A 22,738-nucleotide genomic window follows, 5' to 3' on the forward strand; every position below is an offset into this window, starting at 1 on the left:
GAAACCAGGACACCAGAGAACAATTTTGATGGCAAGTAGTTGTTTTCTAATAAAGAACACATCCTTACTTTATTCATGGGAGTAGGAAAAGCAATGTCAAGATAATCATTTAAATTGCTATAGAAATACAATATATTTTAAAGATATCCACTAAACTAAATGACAGACCCTTAAAGACAGCCTTAATGTGGTGATGGCAAGTTATTACAGTTAATTTGACAGGAGCAGAGGAACATTAAAACCTAAACATGCCCAAAGCAGATTTCCACCAACGTGTTTTAACTTGGTAACTAATCTCTTCATGCTGATGCCAGTCACTGGTCATCGATAAAATATGTCTGGGTGCTAGTTGTTGTTTGCAGAAAGAGGATTACTATAATTGCCCCACAAATAACCCATTGAGTGGTTCTCCGTGGGTGTTGGATTGTTTTGCAGACTGTCTTGCACATCAGCTAAAATGAAGAGTGGGTCTGACTTTGTTCTATAAGAAATGATTCATAATTACCTTAATTTTGCATTTGTTCTCTGTTTAGAGTTTAGTTCAAGATTGTCCCAATTGAATGGTCACGGCCAGAGACTTTTAACTTTAAGTCCCAGGAAATGATCTATGTTACTTATAAATTAAGGAACAGATTTGGTATGTGTGATCTGAATTTCAGTGACTGGATTTAAAGAATTTCCCCACCCTTTTGCAGATTTCTAATTGTGGACTTTAGAACTCACACTGAGTCAGAGAAGTCTTTCCCCTTTGAGATTTAACCTGGCCTTCCAAAAAAGCAGGTCGTGTTGGAGCAGTAGATGGGTGGCACTTCAAAGGCATCCCTATCTTCTAGAAGGCTGTCTTGCTCCATTAAGTCCTAATGCTAGCTAACAATGCTTTTACAGGGACTAGAGAGAGAGAGCAAAGTTGAGACTAATTTCCAACCTTTTAGAACTTGGAATATGATTTTTATTCCTTTTTTATTTATGATTTTTACTCTTAACCAACATTGCTTTGTCTTTTATCATCAGTGATTAATTAAAATTCTAGAATAGGTTTAGTTTTTAGAAATGTGAAATTTACATTTTTTTACGTCACATTATAGCATTCTTCCCCATTTTGTGTGTGTGTGTGTATGTATGCACATGAGACAGTTGCTTATTATTTCTCTGAGAGGATGCTGGTTGAGTGTTCCCTTTCTACCCATTTATCTCTAGGTTATTAATTCCAGCCAAATGATGGTGTATGTAGCTACTCTTAAAAGTGGAGTTAATGCTTAACTGAATTACATTGAATTTTCACAATCCCAGAAATAACCAGTAGTCTGTCATTGTCTGCCCTCACCTCACCCCCTGCTCCCTGCCCCGTCTCTGCAGTTTCTCTTTTTGAGGTTTCATTTATCCGTGGTCAACTAAATTCTGGAATTAGTTGTTCCTTCTGAGGTCAGAAGGTCAGTGGTAGTCTGACACTGCATCACAGTGCCTGCGTTGTTCACCTCACTTTGTCTCACCGTGTAGGCATTCTGTCATCTTACACCATCATGAGATTCGTGAGCTCAGTACAAGAAGATACTTTGAGAGAGAGAAAGACCACATCATGTAACTTTTATTACAATATTTTGTTGTAATTTTTCTGTTTTGTGATTAGTTGTTGATGTTTCACTGTGCCTGATTTATAAATCAAACATGATCATAGGTATGCACATATAGGAAAAAACATAGTATATATAGGGTTTAGAACTACCCGTGATTTCAGGCTTCCACTGGGGGATTTTGCAGCATACCCCCCACGGATAAGGAGGACCTGCTAAATTATACCATCTGCTTACTCCTCTCAAGGAAAATAAAGAGTAGAAAGGATGATGGTAACTGGTAATTCAGCATGTAGAAAACTGTGGACTGACTTGATCTTGATCTTCTCGGCGGCTCCTGTCTCCGGCAGGCCCAGTTTGTCAGTAATTGTACTCCTTATGGCACTGCGGGCAGCACTGGGTGATAGTTGCAGATTTCTGTGCTTCTGAAATAGGAGAGAAGGCAAGGAATACATGGTAATTAGGGCAAAAAGGATGAAGAAATCCCGTTCTGGACCCACTTATCCCAGTGTGTGTGTGTTGGAATGTTCCTGTGTCAGAGCTGCTTCGTAGCTCTGCAGCAGCTTGAGAGGCCTTCCAAGTGCCATCTCACCCTCACTCTTCAGTCTCCCTTCCTGTGGCCCCTCGGGAGAAACTCCCCTTATAGGAACATATTCATAAGGCTCGTCAGCACTAAGTGCAAACTCTGTGATCTCTTTGAAACTTTTCCTTACTTATCCCACACTGGGGTGTTCTTCTGACCTATTGCAGTATTTACTGCTTGTCTGTACCAGACTGGAGAGTGGAAAAGAAACTTCTCCTTTGGTGCCAGGCACTATGCAAGGTCGTGTTTAATCTTCACGACCTTCCTGTGGGGTAAGTACAACTGCTTCATTATATAGATGAGAAACTTGGTCAGAGAAACACAGTTAATAGCTGTAGGAGAAACAGCAGGATGTCTCCCATTTCTATAGCACTTGATTGAGGGCTTGACACAGAGATGTTTAGAGACATAGCAGTTTCTGACTCAGAAGCCCATGACTCCCCAATCACCAGTGTATCTTTTATGCCCTGTTGCCTCAGGGCACTTGTATGGCTCTCTGTATTCATGGTATTTGCCAGGTATCAGTTGTATGTTTCCAGTGGTCAGGGAGTCTGTGGGTGAAATCCATTCCCTTATCCCATATGTTACAAGTTGTGAGTTCAATAACTCAGTCCTAGCTCTGGGTCTTGGTTTCCACATCTCTGAAATGGGAAGGATGTTATAACTGCCTCAGAAGGTTGTTGCCAGGACTGAACGAAGTAAGGAATATCATATTCCCAGCGGAGAGGAAGCTTTGGTCTTTAGGAATGAAAAGCCTCATCATACCTAGGGGTTGATTACATCTATGCATAAGCTACCCTGTTTATGACACAGTTATTCTTTGTCTCTGTCTAGTGTCTAGGGCTTCCCTCATTCTAGTATCTGGGAGTTGTCAAACTCTTCTTGACTCACCTGTCCATACCCTTTATGGTTATGCGTATTTAATGAGTGCTTGGCTTGGGTCAGCCATAAAGCAGAGGCTGCATAAAGTCGAGGGAGTCTTTGCTAGCAGAGGATCATGGAGATGCCAGGGAATAGATTTTCATATTTTCTAATTGGGCAATAGATATTCATATTTTCCAATTTCCAGGTCCCCCCCCCCCGTGGTATGATACATACCTTTTATTTTTTGAAAACTTCAGGCCCAGAGATGTTGGCCTTAGTTATATATTTATTTTTCCTCTGAAAAGATAATTTTTTTAAAAGTCTGAGTACATGAATTCTGTTTTGTTAAGTAGTGTTCAACATTTAAGTGATTCTGTGCTTAGTAATAGAATGATTTATAACCTCATAAAGATTTTTACTTCAAGGTAGATTTTTGCATTTCTTATGGATTTAAATGTTTATTTTGTTATAGCACTGCACGTACATGCGTGTGTATGTGCACATGCTTTGGTTTCTTTTTGGTTTTGAGGGCTTTGTGTGTATTAAATCATGGGTATGACTGCTTATTCTAATGGCTTATCAAAAACAACATACATTTGGATTCCTTTAGCTTTCCAGTTTACCTCCTCCGAACTGAAGAGTTGTCATTTTAGCAAATTGAAATACCATCTTTGAAGATTATAGTGTCATTTTAATTCTATGGCAAGGCCTCATTTCTTTCTTCATTTAATCCAGACTCCTCATGAAGACTTAAGCTTCTGTGTCTACATATATAAGATAGTTGATAATTAGGCCTCTATAGGAGGCTTTGCCAAAGTATCTGGCCCTTAGAGTACTTGACATGTCTCGAAAGAGTCATCTTGCATCTGAACATTGAGGTACAGGGGATCAGGTCAAATGAAGGTACTGGTCTATAAATTGGGATTTTTATGTTATCTTACATGTGTATTACGTGCTCTATCTAACCATAAAGACATGTCGTGTTAATGTTCTAATTCCACTCCGGAGCAGAAGCTCTGGCAGTTGGAGCTTTCACAGCATTATGTTATGCTGTTTACCTGCTCAGTCCTGCTTCAGACTCATTTTAGAATTACCAGAGAGCCTGTTCTGGATCCTTCAAGCTAGTTGGATGGTAGCCATCTTTGTGGGTTATAGGGCCGCTAATTTGTTCCCTGCCCTGCTACCAAGACTCCTTTCTCCTCCCGCCTCATATCTGTGGAAAGAAATGGGAACCTTGCTTGTCAGTGGCCTAAAGTAAAGATACCTCAAGGTCCTGTTGGCCAGGGATGGGAAGAATGGAAGTTGGGTGAGGGAGAAGTTAGAGTTCAGTTGTGGAAATCTCTTTGAGATAGAGGTTGGTGAGAACATAGCCCAGAGAGTCCTCAGGAGGCTGATGAGCACTGACAGCCCCCCAAGGAGGGAGACTGAGGGTGCTCTCCTGAGGTCCTCATCTAGACATCACTGTGAGTTCCAGGAAGGATGTGAAGACATTTAAAACATGTTCCCTCCCTAGAGTCTCACTTTCAAAAATCTATAGTGGGTGACATAAAGATGCTTAATAATTAGTTTCTGGTTAGACCACATGTGGATTATGTATAATAAAGCAGACCTTAAAACATGGCTGTTTTGTTTGTTGAGCATCTGGTTTGGAAAATAGATATTTTTGTTTTGTTTTGTTTTTTAAGATTTTATTTATTTGACAGAGACACAGGGAGAGAGGAACACAAATAGGGGGAGCGGGAGAGGGAGAAGCCAGCTTTCCGTTGAGCAGGGAGCCTATGCGAGGCTTGATCCCAGGACCTCGGGATCACAACCTGAGCCAAAGGCAGGCGCTTAACAACTGAGCCAACCAGGCACCCCGGAAACTAGGTTTTTAATACATTGTAAAATATAAGTAACACTTGGTATGTATGAATTATTTAATACCTACAGAGGACACCAAAAAAGCTGTTCCAGGTCTTCAAGAAGCTGAGTGCCCCAGGAGTGATACATGATTAGTTCTCACCTTATCTTGGACACTGAATGCCTTTGTTATCAGGCAGCACCAAAGGATTCAGGCTTGGACAGATGGAGTGTCTTACTTGAGTTCGAGAGGTGACTTGACAGGATGGGCCCCTTGCAGAGTTCTCACTGATGCTGTCAGGGACGATGTTTTCTTCATGGGTATTATCTGAAGGGTGAACTTGTGGTTTCGCTTGTATATAGTGTCACTCCTAGAGTAATTGGCCACAAGCATGAAGGACATGTCAGAGTTCTGATTAGCACAATGGGTGTGAGTGACTACAAAAATACGAAGTTTGGAGACATGGAAAATGTGACTGACTGTCTTGCCCAAGGAAGGAGGCTTTCCTTTTTATTTTCATTTTGCCTATTTTCATGAAACTAGTTTAACCTGTGATTAGTTTCATCTTTTGAACTTTGATTTCACATTTGCTTACTCCATTTAACATTTCCCATTTGCCCAGTCAGTTAGGAATCTTCCACTTCTGAACCCTACTGAAGGCCTTTGTTGGTGACCTTTCTCGTGGTACTTTTTGTGTTCATGACGGGGTACTGGTTTATGTGCTCACCCTGTCTTCCTTCCCCACCTCCTTTGTCCCCTTGTATACACTGAGTTTTCAGCCATAGGCTCTGTGTCTTCTGACCTACTTAATATGGTGCACTGCCTAGCACAGAGGTTTGCTCCTGGGAGAGGCTTAGTAAGTATTTGCTGGATTCAGGTTAACTGCCTTAAAGCAAATAAAACACAATCAAATGTTGGACTTGCTCTATACTTACAAAGAATATAATGTCCACTGTAGGTATGTCCCAGTGGCTACCAAAATCTAAACAAAACAGAGGGAATGGTATGGCTGAGTGAGGAATTGGGTTTTGCTTGAGTTTTGCTACACATACTTCACATATATTCTGTAATCTTCTGTTGATATTTACTGATGCATGCACTGGCAACAGCCCCGCAGTGTATTTATTTTTAACTTTCTAAGTGAAATCTGGGTTGGAAACTTAACATTATGAAATCAACAGTTGAAATTGAGCATTCAGATTGTCTAAAATTGAAAAATTAAAATATGAAGGCAATGTGAGCCTACCAGAAACGCCAGTGTCCTTCCAAAGTATTAACTCTGATTAACTGTAGCACATACCAATTCCATCTTCATCCCAATGCATTTTAGGTAGGAAAAAGTGTGTGGAGTTGCCATGTAGCATGGAACTATAAGAGGACCACATTTTCAGAAAATGAGTTCCCAGAATGCCTTTGGGTTTGTTTTGTTTTTTTTTCTAATTGTCTTTTACATTTGTTTATATTTGTTTGTCACAGATACAAGAAACTAGTTCTTGTGAATAACGTGGCCTGATTGCTCACCATTCCAGTCACACACGCTGTGTTTTGTTTAGTTCTGTTGCGTGGCTCCAGTATACATTCCTCTCCCTCAGGCTCAGTCCGCATACCTCAGAGTAACCTAATACGCGTTGTTAAATTAAAAACACAATTTGAGTTTGGGGGTTTCATTTATGGTTAGAAACATGAAATGTAAGGAATTCAGTGAATACACAAACTAAATACAATTTTGGAAACGTTTTCACAGCTAGCTTGTGCTTGCTGTTTTACAGATGAAATTTAAATTATGTCGAGATGAGTCATAATTTGGGGTTCTTCAGTTAGCTCAGGGTTTTCATTTAAAACTTGTGACTGTTCTTGTCTTTTGGTGACCAACCAGTCTGTACATTTTATTTTCAACTGCTCTTTTAAATTTTCATGCTTTAATCTATATACAACTCATATTTATCAGTGAAATAATTGTTTTTACTTCTAGATTTAGGAAAGAGTGAATCCTGTCTTTCTTTAAGTTTGGAAATGTTAAGTTTGGGTTATGTTGGAATGTGGTGAATGATCTGAATTTGGATTTTGGCTTTATTTGCCTTGGGTTTTTTTGTTTGTTTGTTTTTGTTTTTTGTTTTTTGTTTTTTAACCTGATGGAAGAGGAAAGAGAAAACATTTGTATTGTTTAAGGCTAGAGAGGAAGCTCTGCTCGGCCCCAGTGAGCCTCCTGAGAGCTGAGCAGACAGACTGGAACTCCTTTGGGTTCTCTGGATCCTAGAACATTCCTCTGAATGTGGAGGCCCAAATATTTGCCCTGTTGAGATTGTTTACATTTTAAAAATTACACATTTTTCACAAGAATATTCCTAATAACTTCGAAGAGTGTATTTTATTCTGCATGTGTACCTCATTTTTACTTTAGAAGTTTAAGATTAGGAAGAATGTAGTATGGACTGGACTGAAGTTAGATATTTAAATCTTAATTTAGCTTTTAGCTTGATTTTGTGTAGCTTTTATTTATTAAACATCAAAATGAAAAGAAGCAGGAAAACATTTAGATTGTTTATAGTCAAAGAAGAATGAAGATTTGAACTAGTACCCAAGGCAATTTAGGGCAAAATAATTCTTTGTCCTAAAATGCTCAGCTTAGGGCAAAAACTTCTGTAGTGTATTTTTGAAGCATAATTTTTTTCTTATTACAAAATGATATATATTAAGTTTTGAAAATAAAGAATTATACACAGAAGAAAGTAAAAATCAATTAGTGTTTCACCATTTAAGTATTGCTATTTATTATATTTCCTGATTTATGTAGTTTTGTTAATAAGTGTTTATGCCATGCACAGATACCTGTTTCTGTTCAGATTATGTCTTTTTTAAAAAATGAACATTCTTTAAAAAGATGGTTTTTAGTGGCTGGCTGCACAGTAACCCATTGTTAAGTCCAGGTTTTTGTGATTATAAATAAATCTGTAGTGTTTTTCCTTACCTGATGAACTGGGATACATTTCTGAAAGTGGAATTGCCGAGTTAAAAGATACGTGGTATACATAGGAAATGAACAGCTTTAAGGCTCTGTAATGATGTGGGGTCAGATCTTACCCCAAGAAGATGGTGCCAAAAGTATCATTTCAGCTTTTACTTAACCACATCTAGGCAATTTCTCTATTTTTGGTTTCACCATTTAGTATGGAAACCTTTTTTTTTTTTTTTTAAGTGATCCCTACACCCAACGTGAGTTTCGAACTCAGGACCCCAAGACCAAGAGTCACATGGTCTTCCAACAGAGCCCACCAGGTGCCCCTCAGTGTGGAGACTTTTTAAGTCATTTTTTAATTTAACCATTAGTCTTAAGGCCATACATAGCTCAAATTAAGAGGAGAATTGCATGAGTCATTTTAAGAGCTGAGACCTTGACTGTCATATATATTAATAATGAGAAAAACACAACTTCTGTGTTCTCAGCTCGCTCTTCTGGTTATTTGAGGTTATGTGCCTCATGTTGTAAGGTGTTGATACTACAGAGAATTAGGCCAAGAGATAAAGGCAGCAGGCTCTTCATTTGCTTGTATGTTCTTTTATTGGTAAATACTTCCCCAATTTTTCTTCTAATAACTACTTACAACTTTCATGGAAAACAAAAAGCCAGTGAGACTGGAATACACATTTTAGATCTAGGGAAGATAGTTCAGAGAACAGGTTCTTTTTGTCCCCCACTTAAACTAAATTTTATAGATGAGTATTAGTTTGTAAATTACCAGTATTACCTTAATTGATTTGAACAGACTGCCAGAGTCACTAGATAGAATGTGAGAAACAGACTTAGGTAATTGTTGAAGTCCTGCTCTTGGATCCCAAGTGTGGTATGGACATATTTGTATTAAATTTAGTTTACTCTTTAACTAGAACCATGCTTCATCCCACTGCTTTTATAAAATGGTAGGAGAATTCTGAGGAGTTGGTGTTCTGCTGAAAACACCCAAGGATTTTGGTTAGCACAAGGTGTGCAATGATTTGGAGTTTCAGAACGAAGCCATCAGCCACCCGTAATTAATAGGACCTTGGAATGTTCCATCTGGGAGTTATCTTAGGGCTAATGAGTGGTGTATCAGAGGTTCTCAGCCGTGGAGGGAATTTAGCCCAAGTGCATGGGCAGGAGGATATTGCACTAAGCCCATTATAGAATAAAGTGCAAAATTAAAATGTTAAGACAGGCCATCAGATGTCAAGGACATGTGCTTACTGCCTGTAGTACTGGGCCACCCCTAACCCTGGACTAAGTAAGTTCACTCATCCTTGCTTTTAGTATCCTATCAGTGGAGGATGAAAAGTTGAACCTTTCCTTTTACTGACTGAGAAATAAGGCCCAGAGAGGTTAAGGATCCTACCTGCCTTGCATAGGAAGTTACCTTGCATAATGGGAACTGCAACCCATGTCCTCCTGGTCTTACTACTATTTAACAGGTATTTAAGTACTATATTCTTCATATCCAAAATTGTGTTTCATATGAAGGTTTTCAGTGACACTCTTTGGATTAGAGAGTACCTCAACATTGGCTAATGGCTTATTGAAAAAATGACCTGTGAAAGACCAGTCTTGTGATAATTTCAGTGAGGCTGGGCATTCAGAAGCTAGGTGTGTGGAAGGCTGGCTGGCTACTTCCACACACAGAAGCCCAGCTGAAGTGCATGGGACCAGCAGGCCAGGGAGGGGGAGGGGGAATTGCAAATATGTTTCAGGCCAGAGCCGCAGCAAGAGCAGCAGAAGGGTATCTCTTCTGGTAGAGCTCATTAGCACCAAGGATAGTGGTCTTATTGTTATTTATGCACATGTAATGACTCTCGTCTCTATTGGCCACTTTTGTGACCTCTTAACAACACCTAGCATGGATAGAGTTGTAAATGACACCCTCTTAATACTTGCTGAATTAAACTTGTTCATAAAGTATATGGGATTGTATATGTATGGGTGTATATATACACATCTGTGCTGAATTTTAACATTAGTACTCTTTTATGGCAGGGGAAATAGAGCTCAGCTAACCAAATTCTTCTGTTGACATAGAACTCACCTGTACAAGGACAGTTTGTTGTATATATCATGTTTTCATTTAAATGCTAATGGTGCTACCTCACTGATTTAATCCATGTACCAGCTCGTTAATAGGATGAAATGTTTTGACAGAAGAGATTCCCTGAGAAAAGTTGATCAATCATGCAGGACTCTATAGAACATGGAGTCATATTAATAATAATACCAGGAAAGAATTTTTTCATCTATCCGGTCTTTAGAATTCACTTGGAACTGGGACATTATTGTGGATTTGGGGGGAAATGTGGTCTGGTGCTATGGTTGCATAAATGAAGAATAATTTTGAGGTTTAGACTATGACTTAGAAATTCATGATTTTTTTTTTAAGAGTAGGTACATATAGTTGAATGGAACAAATATTTGCCACAGCAATGAACCTCCTGAAAGTGGGATGTGCAGAGGGGTTGCAGCTAACAGAAAGGGACAGCGGCACACAGTGTAACCAGTGCTGGCACTGCAGTGTCTTGAGTGTGGGGTGAAGCTGAGAACAGTGGTGAAGAAGGGGGAAAAGCCCTTCCTTATAAAAAAGACTGCTTTCTCTTTTCACTCAATAGTTCAGTGTTTATAAAAAGTGCCCCCACATGACTTTGTACTCTTTTGAGAAGTTTTATTTAAAATTGTTTTGCAAACTCAAACTGGTTATTCCTACTCTTATGAAAAAATAAAAGAGAGTGAGAAGTAATATGTATTAAGCTCTGGAGTTTTCCCAGCTAAGCATGGAGCTCACACTGTTTTACTTAGTCTTCACAAGAGGGTCCTGAGACATAGCTTTCATCCTGTAAGTACACCGGCCCTGGGGCTTTACCAGTTTACCAAATAGTTCTTTCCTCAGACCATACCTGCAGTCTGTGATCCTTTGACACACACCTCCTTTCCATGCACACAGTCAGGACCGGCATGAGCCCATCCCGGGTGCTGTTCTGGCTCAGCCCAGGAGGCTTTTGGTCTCCTGCACGCACCTTGCAAGACCCACATGAAGCTCCCTCCTTAACCCTTCCCTCAAACTTGCTGGTGCATTGAACTTGCCACAGCCAAAGCCATACTCAGTTTCACAGAAATGGGCGGTAATACAGATTGCAATCCCCTGCCGAGTTTTTACAATAGAAATTTCACAGTTTGCCTCAAAACCCGGAAAGAACAATGAGCACCTGCACCTAGATTCACCAGTTGTTAGCACTTCACTGTCCCCTCTCCACTTCTCTTTCCTCCTTCCCTCTCCTCCTCTCTCTACACAAATGTATTGCATATTTCCAAGATTTTTGGCTGAACCGAGGTTGACATAATCTGAAGTTCTAAATTCTAATTGCTTTTTAATATTTTTCTGAAAGTACATTATAGACATTATATTTTACTTCTTTTGTCTCTTTTAATCCGGATAACCCCCCACCTCTCTCCCTTGTTCCTTTTTTTAAATAGCCCCCCCCCACCTTTTTTTTCCTTTCTTTCTCTCTTTTTCTTAACTATAACAACTCTTGGTTTGATTCCCTGACTTGCCATTTGCCATTTAAACTACGAGGTGTGACCGTTTGTAGAAATTCAAGTCATGCTGTATGGGACTATTTTCAAACACTTGGTCATTGGAGATCATTCCTCCTGCTTGCCATGCCCCTTTTCAGATTGCCCTTGCAGGGACAATACCTCAGTTAACAAACAGTGCCATTCCCTGTGCCTGTGTTAGAAGACAAGACAGCTACACTTTGCGATCGTTCTTCATGGTGCCTCAGCACATCCATGGCGGGAGTGCGATAATGGTGTTAGGAGAACCCTGCCATATCCGAGTTCACTGTTGACACTATATGGATAGAATTTGGTATTTAATATGAAATCTGAACAGGGTAATTTGAGGCAGAACAATGCACCTATTAAACTGCAGAGCCAGGAAGTAACTTCGTCTGTGGAAGGAGGGTTTGCAGCAGGGGAATACCGCTGCTTTTGCTAAAATGATTTTGAATTTCCAAATACCCAAATTAAACACATAAGAGATTGTACTTTTCTTCATGTATGTCTGTGATGTTGTTACATAGCAGTCAATTTTCATCAAAACATAAATATCTAAGTCACGATTTCTCCTTTTCAATTTTCTTCATCTAGAAGGAGCTGGCAAACAACCCTGACTGTCCTCAGATGTGTGCTTATAAGCTGGTGACCATCAAATTCAAGTGGTGGGGACTCCAAAGCAAAGTAGAAAACTTCATTCAGAAGGTAAAGGGCTGTTCAAAATGCAGTGACTTAAATTAGGTAGCTGTTAATGGGGTATTTTCTGTTAGCACTGCTTTTTCTCACTTATGAGGTAAAAATTATTGCCTCTGTATAATTCCTCTCGTGTTTCTTTTATTCTCCCTAGAAACAGCAAAGACAGATGCCAGCAGGTTTTAAGGGGCTTTCTTTGGGGAAGAGCATAGGAGTTTTTTGTTCCAAGTGCTTTCCCAGTGGTTTGCCCAGCTGTTCTGCAGACAATGCTTTCTGCGTACCGTATGTCCCCAGTGGGACCTACTGTCCTTGCATTGGCTGGAGGGAGAGGCCAGGCCTTCCCTGGTGAGGGGCTCCTTTGTCCTAGCTCAGCTGGGCCCCCACTCACACCCCAACCCGAATCTCTCTCTTGACACACTTTTTTACATACTTGGCACTTCCTCATGGGATGTTTTCTTTAGAGGTCCTTACTGGGAATAGTTCCCCTTTGAACCTAGGGTGACAGAATCTGAGGGTCCAAATTCTGATTACCTCTTTTTTGTGTCTTCTTTATTAAAGTGAGAGTAACATGGACAATTTGATCTAGAAAGAGGGGAGAATTGGAGCTCTGTAAATACGTACACATGTTGAAAACACATAGGGAATATGAAAAGTTTCTTCGGTGTCTACTTTTCCTGTAGTGTAGTATATTTTTTCTGTTACCATTATTAAGAAACCCCTGGTATACCTCTGAACCCACAACTGCTCATGTTTGTTCCACCATAACTTTTCTACTGTTAAGCTGGAACTGCTCTGACATTTTTTTTTTTTTTTTTAGAAGGGTCCTAATGTGCTGGAAACTGTGATTACTCTTGGGCCTGCTTACAGCTGGCCCACGATAGGCACTCTGTAAATGTTGGCTTCCGTCCTTCCTCTTGGATCACAGTAATAGATTAACAATCTAGTTCGTCACACGTGTAATTGATGAAGTCCCTTCTGTTCGTGGAAAAAAATTATATAGTTGAAGATTGTCCAAAAGTATTAAAGTACTCACTGTTCAGTGCATTTTTTTCTCTTCTTGGGAAAATTTTATAAAATTTAAATAATGCAGCAATTAAAACCACATTATTTACCTGGTTTTTTGTGTGTGTGTGTGTGTGTGTGTGTGTGTAGTTCAGTAACATGGGAGTATAAAAATTGATGGAGAGTGCTTAACAATTCTTTTTTTAAAGATTTTATTTATTTGAGAGAGAATGAGAGAGGGAGAGAGAAAGCATGAGAGGTGGAAGGGTGCAGAGGGAGAAGCAGACCCCTGCTGAGCAAGGAGCTTGATGCGGGGCTCGATCCGGAACTCCAGGATCATGACCTGAGCTGAGGGCAGTCACTGAACCAGCTGAGCCACCCATGCGCCCCTGTGTGTAATAATTCTTGATTTAGATAAACATCTTATTCCAAAGAACCAGGATTCTTTAGTTTCAGTACACATTATAGTCTACCTCATAGTATTTCTTTGCATTGCAGAGAAGAATGACCATGTATAGTCTTAAAGTAGAAGGAATCGAGTTGACCTTTGGTCACTGAGATATAGAAAAAGGTAAAAATAGGTCAGGTCTAGCAGGAGTTGATGTGGGATCAGAATGTGCACACCATGGTTTTTTCAGTTCTTGATAAATTGTGCTGCCTTTGCAAGGAAGGATTGTTTCACATTTCACAGGGAGATTTTTCTTTTTCATTTGTTTTACAAAATGGGAATGGGATGGAACTAAAGATTTCTACTAGTCGACAAAGTGGTCTTTTCAAACCAGGTGTATGGAGGTTGCATGGGTTAATTGGGACATAGAAAGTTAGTATGTTAACGATCTTAGATTTTTGCTGTCTTACACTACTTTTCTTTTTTTTTTTAAAGCAAGAGAAAAGAATATTTACAAACTTTCATCGCCAGCTTTTTTGTTGGATTGACAAGTGGATTGATTTGACAATGGAAGACATTAGGAGAATGGAGGATGAAACTCAGAAAGAACTAGAAACAGTAAGACTTTCCCTGTTGTGGAAATTCTCTCATTTCCCCTTTCTAAAACTGTGTGCGTGCTGAGTAAGTGTAGACTTAGGATTAAGAAGAATGTCATTAAAAGCTGTTTTTTAATATTTACCCTCATCAAAATCAGTTTTCTTAGACACTAACATCCCTCGTATGTTCTGATTTGTCTTTTCTTGAGCATCTTCCGTGAAAGTAGACTAGAGCTTTATTGATCTAGAGTTGGTAAAGTGGTTCTGTATTCTTTGTCATGCATTAGCTCTCTCTTATGGTTCATAGTCCTTTTAGGCACTCACTTTATCAGACCAAGTTGCCTTTGGCTCCTATCACTGAAAGTTACTGATGTTAGCACAGTAAGTCGTACTTCCCTCTTCTATGGAAAAGATAAGCCTGGCCATATTGTCCCAGATGCCAGAAATGCCTCCTTCCCTGCAGCTAGCACTGAATCCTTAGCTCTTCATAAGCTTTAGGCCGAAATTGAGGTGATGCTTGGGCTGGAGGTCAGCATGCCATGTTTCACAGTTAAAACCTGCCCTAGCTTCAGCCCACCACCAATGAGCAGGGCAGGCCCTATGTCCTGTGAGCGCCCCCTTTCTGCCAGGGTTAGATTCTTCCCACTTCATCTTAGAAGTGTCTGGTTTTGTTTTTGCTCTGAGCTGCACTGCTTTTCAGTTGAAAGTAAGGCCCTCCTGGGGGGAAGTGAACCCAAGGAATGTCCGGGATAGGCTAGTGGTTTCCATGCAGTCATCCAGAGTCCCGCCAGCAGTCCCAGTTTTGGAAGCCCTGCAGACGGAGTGTTTGACAAACGCCTGTGTGTGAGGCAGGACCCCCACTTAATCACAGGAGAATGGCAGCAAATCAGGTTCTTTGGCACAAAAGGCAATCTATTTGTCTGGCACACAGCATTATAAAGAATCTGTGTTTAAAATTGCTTACTTTTGGTGATTACAGCAGATCTGCTTCTAATTAGCTTTATACAAACCTTCTGAGAGGACTAGGACATATTTTCTTTATAAGGCAATAAAATGTTTTAACCTTATCTTATACAGAAAGTAAACTTTCGGCAGTCTCCAACTTATGAATGGATTTTGTTCCAAAGTTTTAAGTTGACTTTTTGGAATTTGGGATATGTTTTACCATGGAGACAACATTATAAATTGGAGTTCGGTTTCTAGGCCAGACAATAGAAGCCTCTTTGACCTCCATTTCTCATACTAATAGTATGACTCTGAGTTCTGGATCGCAGGAGTAGAGCGATAGAATGGCAAGCATGGAGGGCTCTCCCTCATCCCCTTAGTTTTAGGCTGGCCCCTAATATTTAAACCAGCAAGAGTAAGTCATGGATACTTCCTTTATCCCCTTGTCCGTCTCCCATTTCTGTCTCTCCTTTTTCAAGAGTCCAGTGCTTCCCTAAGAAGCACCCCTTCTCCCACCCAGTTTTAGTCCCTTTTCCCTTGTCTTGCCTGATTCTGCTCCCTCTAGGTGCTTCAGGCTCCAGAGACACCTGTCAGCTATCCCCAGCCCCCCTGAGCAGCTAGGGGCATGGTGACCATGCTCATTCCTACTACATTCACGGCATAGCCTTGGTATCTTCAAAAAGGATTTGCCAGTGTTGAGATAAAACAAAACATACTTATTTTTCTTGGTTTGAACTCTCAAAGAGGAGTTTTGGTTTTGGTTTTTTTTTTTTTTTTAATATTTTATTTATTTTGAGAGAGAGAGTGAGCGTGAGTACAGAGGGAGAGGGAGAAGCAGACCCCTGCTGAGAAGGGAGCCCATTGTGGAGCTTGATCCCAGGCCTCTGGACTCATGACCTGAGCCAAAGGCAGATGCTCAACGGACTGAGCCCTGTAGGCGCCCCTGGTTTTGAGTTTTGCTCTGAGAGGACTGTCCATAGCATGAGGAAAAGAGGTCATGGTTGGAGGGTGAGGGATGAAACCCTCTCCGGTTGGAACTGAGTCCTACCTACCTCTGGACCTCTCAGACAGATCTCTTCCTTCAAAAGGGCGTCCTTACTTGCCTCCCGAGTTCCCAGTTTCAGGACACAGAGCATTCCCAGTGTGAACACAGTGAGTGCCCTGATGAGGTGGGGACGCTTGCTCCCGTCTCTTGACGTGGGCCTGCAGGCTCAACTCTGCTTCTTCATGCAGGTCCGTAATGTAGACCAAGTAGTTACACAGAAGCCTGGTTTATTAGAAGATACCATTGTTGTGCCTGCGTGGCTCAGCCCGACTGATTCCCACATGAAAATCGTAGAAATCTTTTGTTGGTTCAGGGTTTGGGGGTATGTGTCAGTTTCTTTTAAGTATTTCCAAAACATTTTAAGGCAATATCAGCATTCTTTGCTGATCATCATAACGTAAAATCCACTTAAGTTACTTTGCTCTGGGTCATTGGGGAGTGCTTTATTCCACATTCACGTTGCTGCTGCTTTGAGCCTTGACAGTTGGTTTGTGAGCATCTTCAGACTCTGGGCAGTAGCATGCCTGCAGGCCACAGCGCCCTACCCAGAAAGCACCTGCCTCATGACGGGGTCTTAACATTTCCAAGTCTTCGCCACCAGAAGTTTCCCCTTTTCTTGAGGTCCTGTTTCCCTGAGACCTGATGAGAGAGTTTGATACATTGTATTCTCTTCTTAATTCACAAATATTTTAAGACTTGGATTTTGTTTATAAGGGTTTTGGCTCTGGAGAAAAGGAACAGTATCTTGAGACCTTAGGCATGACAGGAATGTCCCTTCCTGGAATCCTAAAGAGAAATATGGGTTTAAGGCTCAGCTGCTAAAGAAGTACCGAGGGTAAACTTAACTGCCTGTTTGTTCACAACTGGCACTTCTGGGGGGCGGGGAGAAGTGTTGAGGTTTAGAAGTGTGTTTATTACATCTGTTCCTTTTTCTGTCCATTCTTTTCTGATTTTCTCATTGAGTTTTTTGGAATTGTCTGTGGTCTACTATACAAATGCCTGTCCTTTCTGATGCATCCTTATGTCCTTTGTTTTTTCGTACATTGTTCCTATGCTCACTTGTTCTTCTTTTTGTCTTCCCTCTTTTAAATAAACTTCCCATGAAGAACTCCTCTCAGGGACTCTAGTCTCGGAAGTAGCAGAGGTGGCTACACCTTGTGTCTTCCTGTCTGGTCCAGGGACTATGAGAATCTGAATCAGACTGTAAGGGCATTTTCTCACATTGTATTAGTGAACAACAGTTCATTTACCCTTGGCTGTCTTTGATAATTTCATACCATCTGCAGGCTTTTGTTTCCTGAATCCAAGAATAGATACACATTTTTTTGTGTTGTTGTAAGAAAAGCCTTTTGCAGGATTTAGATAGCCAACATTACGAGAGGGGCTTCAGAACTTCATTCTCAGTGTGTATGTGGTGTTATGAACAGGCAGCAGTTATTCACAATCTTTCCTAGATCCTTTCTTCTGCCTTCGCTTACTAACCCAATTTAGAGTCTGTGATTTCAGCAGCTCATGATTTTATTTTACGTTTAGATGCGTAAGAAGGGTTCCGTCCGAGGCACGTCGGCTGCTGATGTCTAGATGAGTTCCCTGTAGGGTCAGAGACAATATCAAACTGTGTAAGTGAAGACCCGGTAAAAAGAATGTTTAAAAACCAGTACCTTGTTGGTAATGGGTAGTTAACTTGCTGAGCAGAGACTAAGTATTAAATGTGGTTTAATTTTTAGAATTTAAAGAGATAACATATTTTAGAGATTGATATGGAACGCTGAAGTTACTTAGAGTTTTATTCTGTGGAACAGGTTGAATATAGTAATCTCCAGTTAGTGCTTAGTGTTAGGGCCAGAAACCAACTGTCAGGCATACTCATTCATCACGTAGTGTTGTCCTGGAAGCCAGCTGATTCTTCACTGATGGCCAGTTAATTGACCTGTTTCTCAGTAGGACCATATGTGGTTAGTAAGGAAATACATAAAAGCATTCTAAACCAAACAGAGCTCCTTCGTCCCATATCAGAAGAGATCCCATACCAGAATCACCTTAGTGATTCATTGTAGTTGAAATTTTTTCTGAACATCTCAACGTCTTCCTTCATGTTGAATCTTCAGTTACCTTTACAGTTAATTTTAATATGTATAAATATGCTTTGGTTTTCACAATAATATAAAACATTTCTCTGGCTTCATTTCCCTAACATAAATTTATATGCTCAGATAAGAGATAGTCCTTGAGGGGAAACACAGGAAAGCAGCATGAGTAAACACAAAGGGACAGTCCACTGCCGCCAGTTGTTACTGTTGAGCTACAGTGTTTATTGAGGAAAAGCACAAGACAAAAAACCACTCTCCTCCCTCACTGTGGTTCTTTGGTGCTCCTTACGTGTACTACCTGCTCTTTAGTTATCGAATTATCAAACAGGGGAGAATTGAAGTGTTCAGTTGTGAACACAAGTAGTTGTACAAATGAGAATAAAGGAACTCTGCCAGGATTCCTCCAGAGCCCTGTCTTTAAATACAGTGTTCATTTAGAAAAAAAAAATTGTTACTTTTGTTAAGTTCTCCTAAGTTCTTTGACTTACTTCTACTTCCAGTGTATTTTCTCCCTGATGAAACAAAATGTTATGTCACAGTGAGACCAAAATCTTCAAGAGATTAAATTTTTTAAAGTAGTAATTGAGGTACATTTTCTGCCAAAAGTTTTGCCCCGTTGAGGATTTTTTTTTTTTCTTTTTCTGGAGATGTATAACAATAACATTTTTTGAGTTTCTCTGTGTTTTAACATATTGCCCTGTCTTTCGCTTTTTTTACAGTTACGTAATCAAGGTCAAGTGAGGGGAACAAGTGCAGCCAGTGATGAGTGAAGAAGAATCTGACCAGTATCTTGCAGTGTTGATGTTTCCCAGACGTGTGCTTGTGATGATGTACTCACTTGCACAGGTTCCCAACCACGTGTGTATATATGTTTGTGTGTGTATAAATCTGTAGCTGTATATAAAACGCATGTAGAGCTACAGATCAAGATACACACACTTGTGTATATATGTACATACAAACATACTGAAAGGATTAGTACAATTTCTCCAAAGTACTGTACCTATCTTCAGCAAGAATGCAAAAGAAAATATTTTCAATATATATACCTGGAACAGATTTTAATAATTATCAGAGTAATACCATTAATGGACAAATTGACTGCAATGTAATACTAGCTGGTATGTTTCATAAATGTCAAATTGTGGACCAATATATATAGCCTTTTATTACTTTTCTGTTCTTTTAAATCAGCCTCTTACAAATTTTTATTTTAGTCCCATGAGCAACAGACTCCCACAGAAAAATGTATTCAAAATCTTTTGGTATTCCAATGAATCTGGAATGTAAACTTTGAATGTATTTATAACGATTTATTTCGGGATGGTTATTATCTTAAATTCAAATTGGACAGTGTCTATTAGTAAGGAGTATAGTTACCGGCCAATTTTTACTTGTTTGCCCTGAGGGGGAAAAAAATCCTTAAAAAAAAAATTCTGGTTTTTATTGGATTTTTGTATTTTAAATTTCAAGTATTTTTCTACATCAAACGTAACAAAAATAGAGTTGACGGTTTGTGATTTATAATAAACACTATACAATTTTCAGGCTCCTGTTAGGCAAACAAAGAAATTGATGAAGAAATGAATAGCATCATAGGCTGTAGGAAAACTTGGAAGTAGAGCACTTCCATGGAGTCTTGTTTCTGAAATGACTGTTTTCTGAAATTAGAGCTTGGAAACTATGCAGATGATCTAGATTCCTCACAGCTGACACACTAGAATACAGATAGTGATGACGGTTTTTTGTTTTTTGTTTTGTTTTGTTTTTTTTTCTCTTTTCATATTGAAAATACACCCTGAGGGGAGGCACTGCCTTTGAGATGGTGGGTAGTGGATCAGAGGCAGGATCAGAGGCAGCTGCAGGCTGGTCTCCTTGCATGGGAGGTCCCCCGAGGGGCCAGTGCTCTGCCGCCCACGCCCATGGGGAGGTGCTCTCTACTAGGATGCCATTGGAACCTGTCATGAGTAAGCGTCAGGAGCGTGCGGGTTAGCAGCCGCTGCCACCTTGTCCTTCTTCCTTCTTTAAGAAAGAAACCATAGCTAGGTAAGATTTTTATCAGCTTTCTCTGTCCAGATCCAGTTTTTCTCCTGTCAGTCGTGGAAGCTTGACTAGAATGATATTGTTGAAGCCTTCCGGTCACAAACTGTCTTCTTTAACCTTTCGTCCCTCCTGCCACACGTTGGTTCCTGTAGTCCTATCACATTTGTAATCTGATTTGCTGACAGTGCTGCCCACCCTGCTCCCCGTTTTCTCACACACCCTGTGTCCCCACCGCTGTGGTGGCCGCGAGTCAGATGAGGGTGTTGAGGATCACTGCCGCACCGCGATGCCGTTAGCCTTGGCTCCGAGCCCCACATCGCATATGTCCCCTGTGTACTCAGGATCAAGACTGATGTTTACTCTCTGGGCACTGTTGTAAGATAGGTGTTGACAAAGCATAATCATTGTCTGCAAAGTGTTTGGTGCAAGGAAGATTATTGCTAATTTTGTGAAATAAAGAATCTCGCCCTCTCCTTTTAATGGACTAAACTCTCACTGGCGTCTGTAGCATTGTTGGGAGCTTGGGCGCACATGGAAATCCATGCCCAGTGCACGGATTCTAATGTTTTCCTAACAACTGTGGAGATTTGAGGGAATGCGTGGTGAATGTAAAATATCTAGTTTACTTGGCAGTCTCTTGTGTAAATTACAGTAAAACAAAGTAAATGAAATTGAAACAAAAAATAAATTTGATCACAAAATGCCACTTGTGTGCTTGAGTGGTTGTTTCCCCAGCGCCACGTCTGGTTCAGCACACTGCGGACCACTTCTCTGCCTCTCTCTCAAGACGATTTTTGTGCAGCCCTGACGTTCTGGGAACAATAAAGGAAAAACATGGTTTTTAAAAAATTTTCACTGCAAACTCTTACTCTTGAAATGTGCCGATGCTACACTAACCTGTTACTTTTGTTTTCTTAGATAATATTCTGCTATTAAAAGCTAAGGAGAAAACTAAAGAAGGGTTATTATTTCTTAGTGGTCTCAGAGGTTTTTTAAAAATTATGTTTCCAGGGGAAAAATAAGGAAAGCCCATAGTATTTCTAGAAGCACTCAGAATTTTGTTATCAGCCTCTGATTGTTTCAAGAGGTGACTTTTGGTTTGGTTGGGGCGGCGTTTCACCTCTCCCGAGACGTCGTGGTTTCTACTCCTTGTTTCAAGACACCTCACAGCTATTGTCTCATGATCCCGTCTTGTATTCTAGAGCTGCTCAGCATTAGGAGAGGTGGCCTGCTACATGGATGGACTCGTACAGAATGTTATATTTCCAGGTGGTCATTTGTTTCTTGAGGTGAATTTCTTAGTGTTGTGCCTCAGAGTTAGTGTCTGCGTTCGCGGGGCTGGTCTGTTGTTCGGGATGCTGATGCTAAAGCTCAGTGTTTGGCTCTCTCCGAAGGCACCAGGATAAGTAAAAGCAGCACACAGTCCAGTGTGGGAGACAGACACATGAACAGATAATTACAGTTCAGTAGGATGATTGAGAGAGAGCTTAGACATCATCCACATCGTACAGATGCAAAAGGGAATGTTCAGGCCAAAGGCAGCTGGACGGGAGTTGGGCACCCGAGGAGCCTAGGGTGCTGCTCTTGGGCTGGCATTGCCCCAGGGTGCCTGGGGTCTGGCACACCTCAGCTCCTGCTGAGTGCCAGAGTGCCCCCCTGCAGAGGATTCAGGATCAGTCGGGACGTGTCACTGAGCACATGGTACACCCTCTTCCGTGTCATCTCTCCCTTCCTGTTCCTTCGACAGACTGCCTCCTGGTTGATTGGAAATCATAGTGGACCCAACACCTGGATTTTATAAAGCTCACCTCTCTCTCCATTTCCAACTTGCTAAGCTGTATGGTTTCAGAGCCCCGCCTCCTCACTTGTCTCTGAGGAAGAGACACTGCAAGTTGCTCTGTTCATCTCTCAGCAGCTGCATTGACAAGGGTCACTGTGGGATACCCTGTTCTTGACCATTTGGAAGGAGAACGTTCTGCCTGTTCTTAGACCCTCCAGTCTGACATCCAGAGAGCCACTGAATATTACAATGTTTTATGATTTAGGATTTTTTTTTCAAGTTGCCCTCACTGGCAGTTTGGAGTTTGGGGAGAGGGAAAGTGCCAGGAGACAGGTTGCAGATTATCCCACTGAGCTTAGAGCATTCAATGCCCACAGGGAGTGCTGCCTAGGGATCCTGCCAGGGTCACGTGAGGTTGTGTCTTCTGACTTGGAAAAATGAAGCAACAGCTGGTCTCTTCAAAACCAGTCTTGAACCAGATTGGATTGGGAAGAGTAGATACCACAGCTGTTCCAGAGCAGCCTCTCAAAAGGCCGTGCCCTTCGAGGCCATGCTAGGCATCTGAAGCAGTGGTCAGCAGCTGGAGGCTCTCTGATGCTTTGATGCCCATCCCTTTTTTCCTTCTGAAAGTGCCATGTTGCCAGCTTATGTAGTTAAAAGGGATTCAGAGCCAACTCCGTTTGCTTCCCCAACTCCCCTAAGATCGCTTGCGCTCCCCCAGGATGGT

General features: G+C 40.8%; 1 protein-coding gene across 2 annotated transcripts in view; it reads left to right on the forward strand.

The window, feature by feature from the left end:
• PITPNB (phosphatidylinositol transfer protein beta) overlaps window positions 1–20,937 on the forward strand; it is a 63,873-nt gene extending 42,936 nt beyond the window's left edge. Inside the window, exons 9-12 of one of the 2 annotated variants that reach the window (XM_032309555.1) lie at window positions 12,024–12,134; window positions 14,008–14,130; window positions 17,632–17,717; window positions 18,908–20,937. In XM_032309555.1, the coding sequence (XP_032165446.1) occupies window positions 12,024–12,134; window positions 14,008–14,130; window positions 17,632–17,679 (282 nt within the window). In that variant the 3' untranslated portion in view covers window positions 17,680–17,717; window positions 18,908–20,937. The remainder of the gene's footprint in view (window positions 1–12,023; window positions 12,135–14,007; window positions 14,131–17,631; window positions 17,718–18,907) is intronic. The other variant, XM_032309554.1, reaches the window with a different exon arrangement.
• Window positions 20,938–22,738: the final 1,801 nt, after the last annotated feature.

Source organism: Mustela erminea, chromosome 13 (genome assembly GCF_009829155.1).
Source record: "Mustela erminea isolate mMusErm1 chromosome 13, mMusErm1.Pri, whole genome shotgun sequence".
Lineage (NCBI taxonomy): Eukaryota > Metazoa > Chordata > Mammalia > Carnivora > Mustelidae > Mustela > Mustela erminea.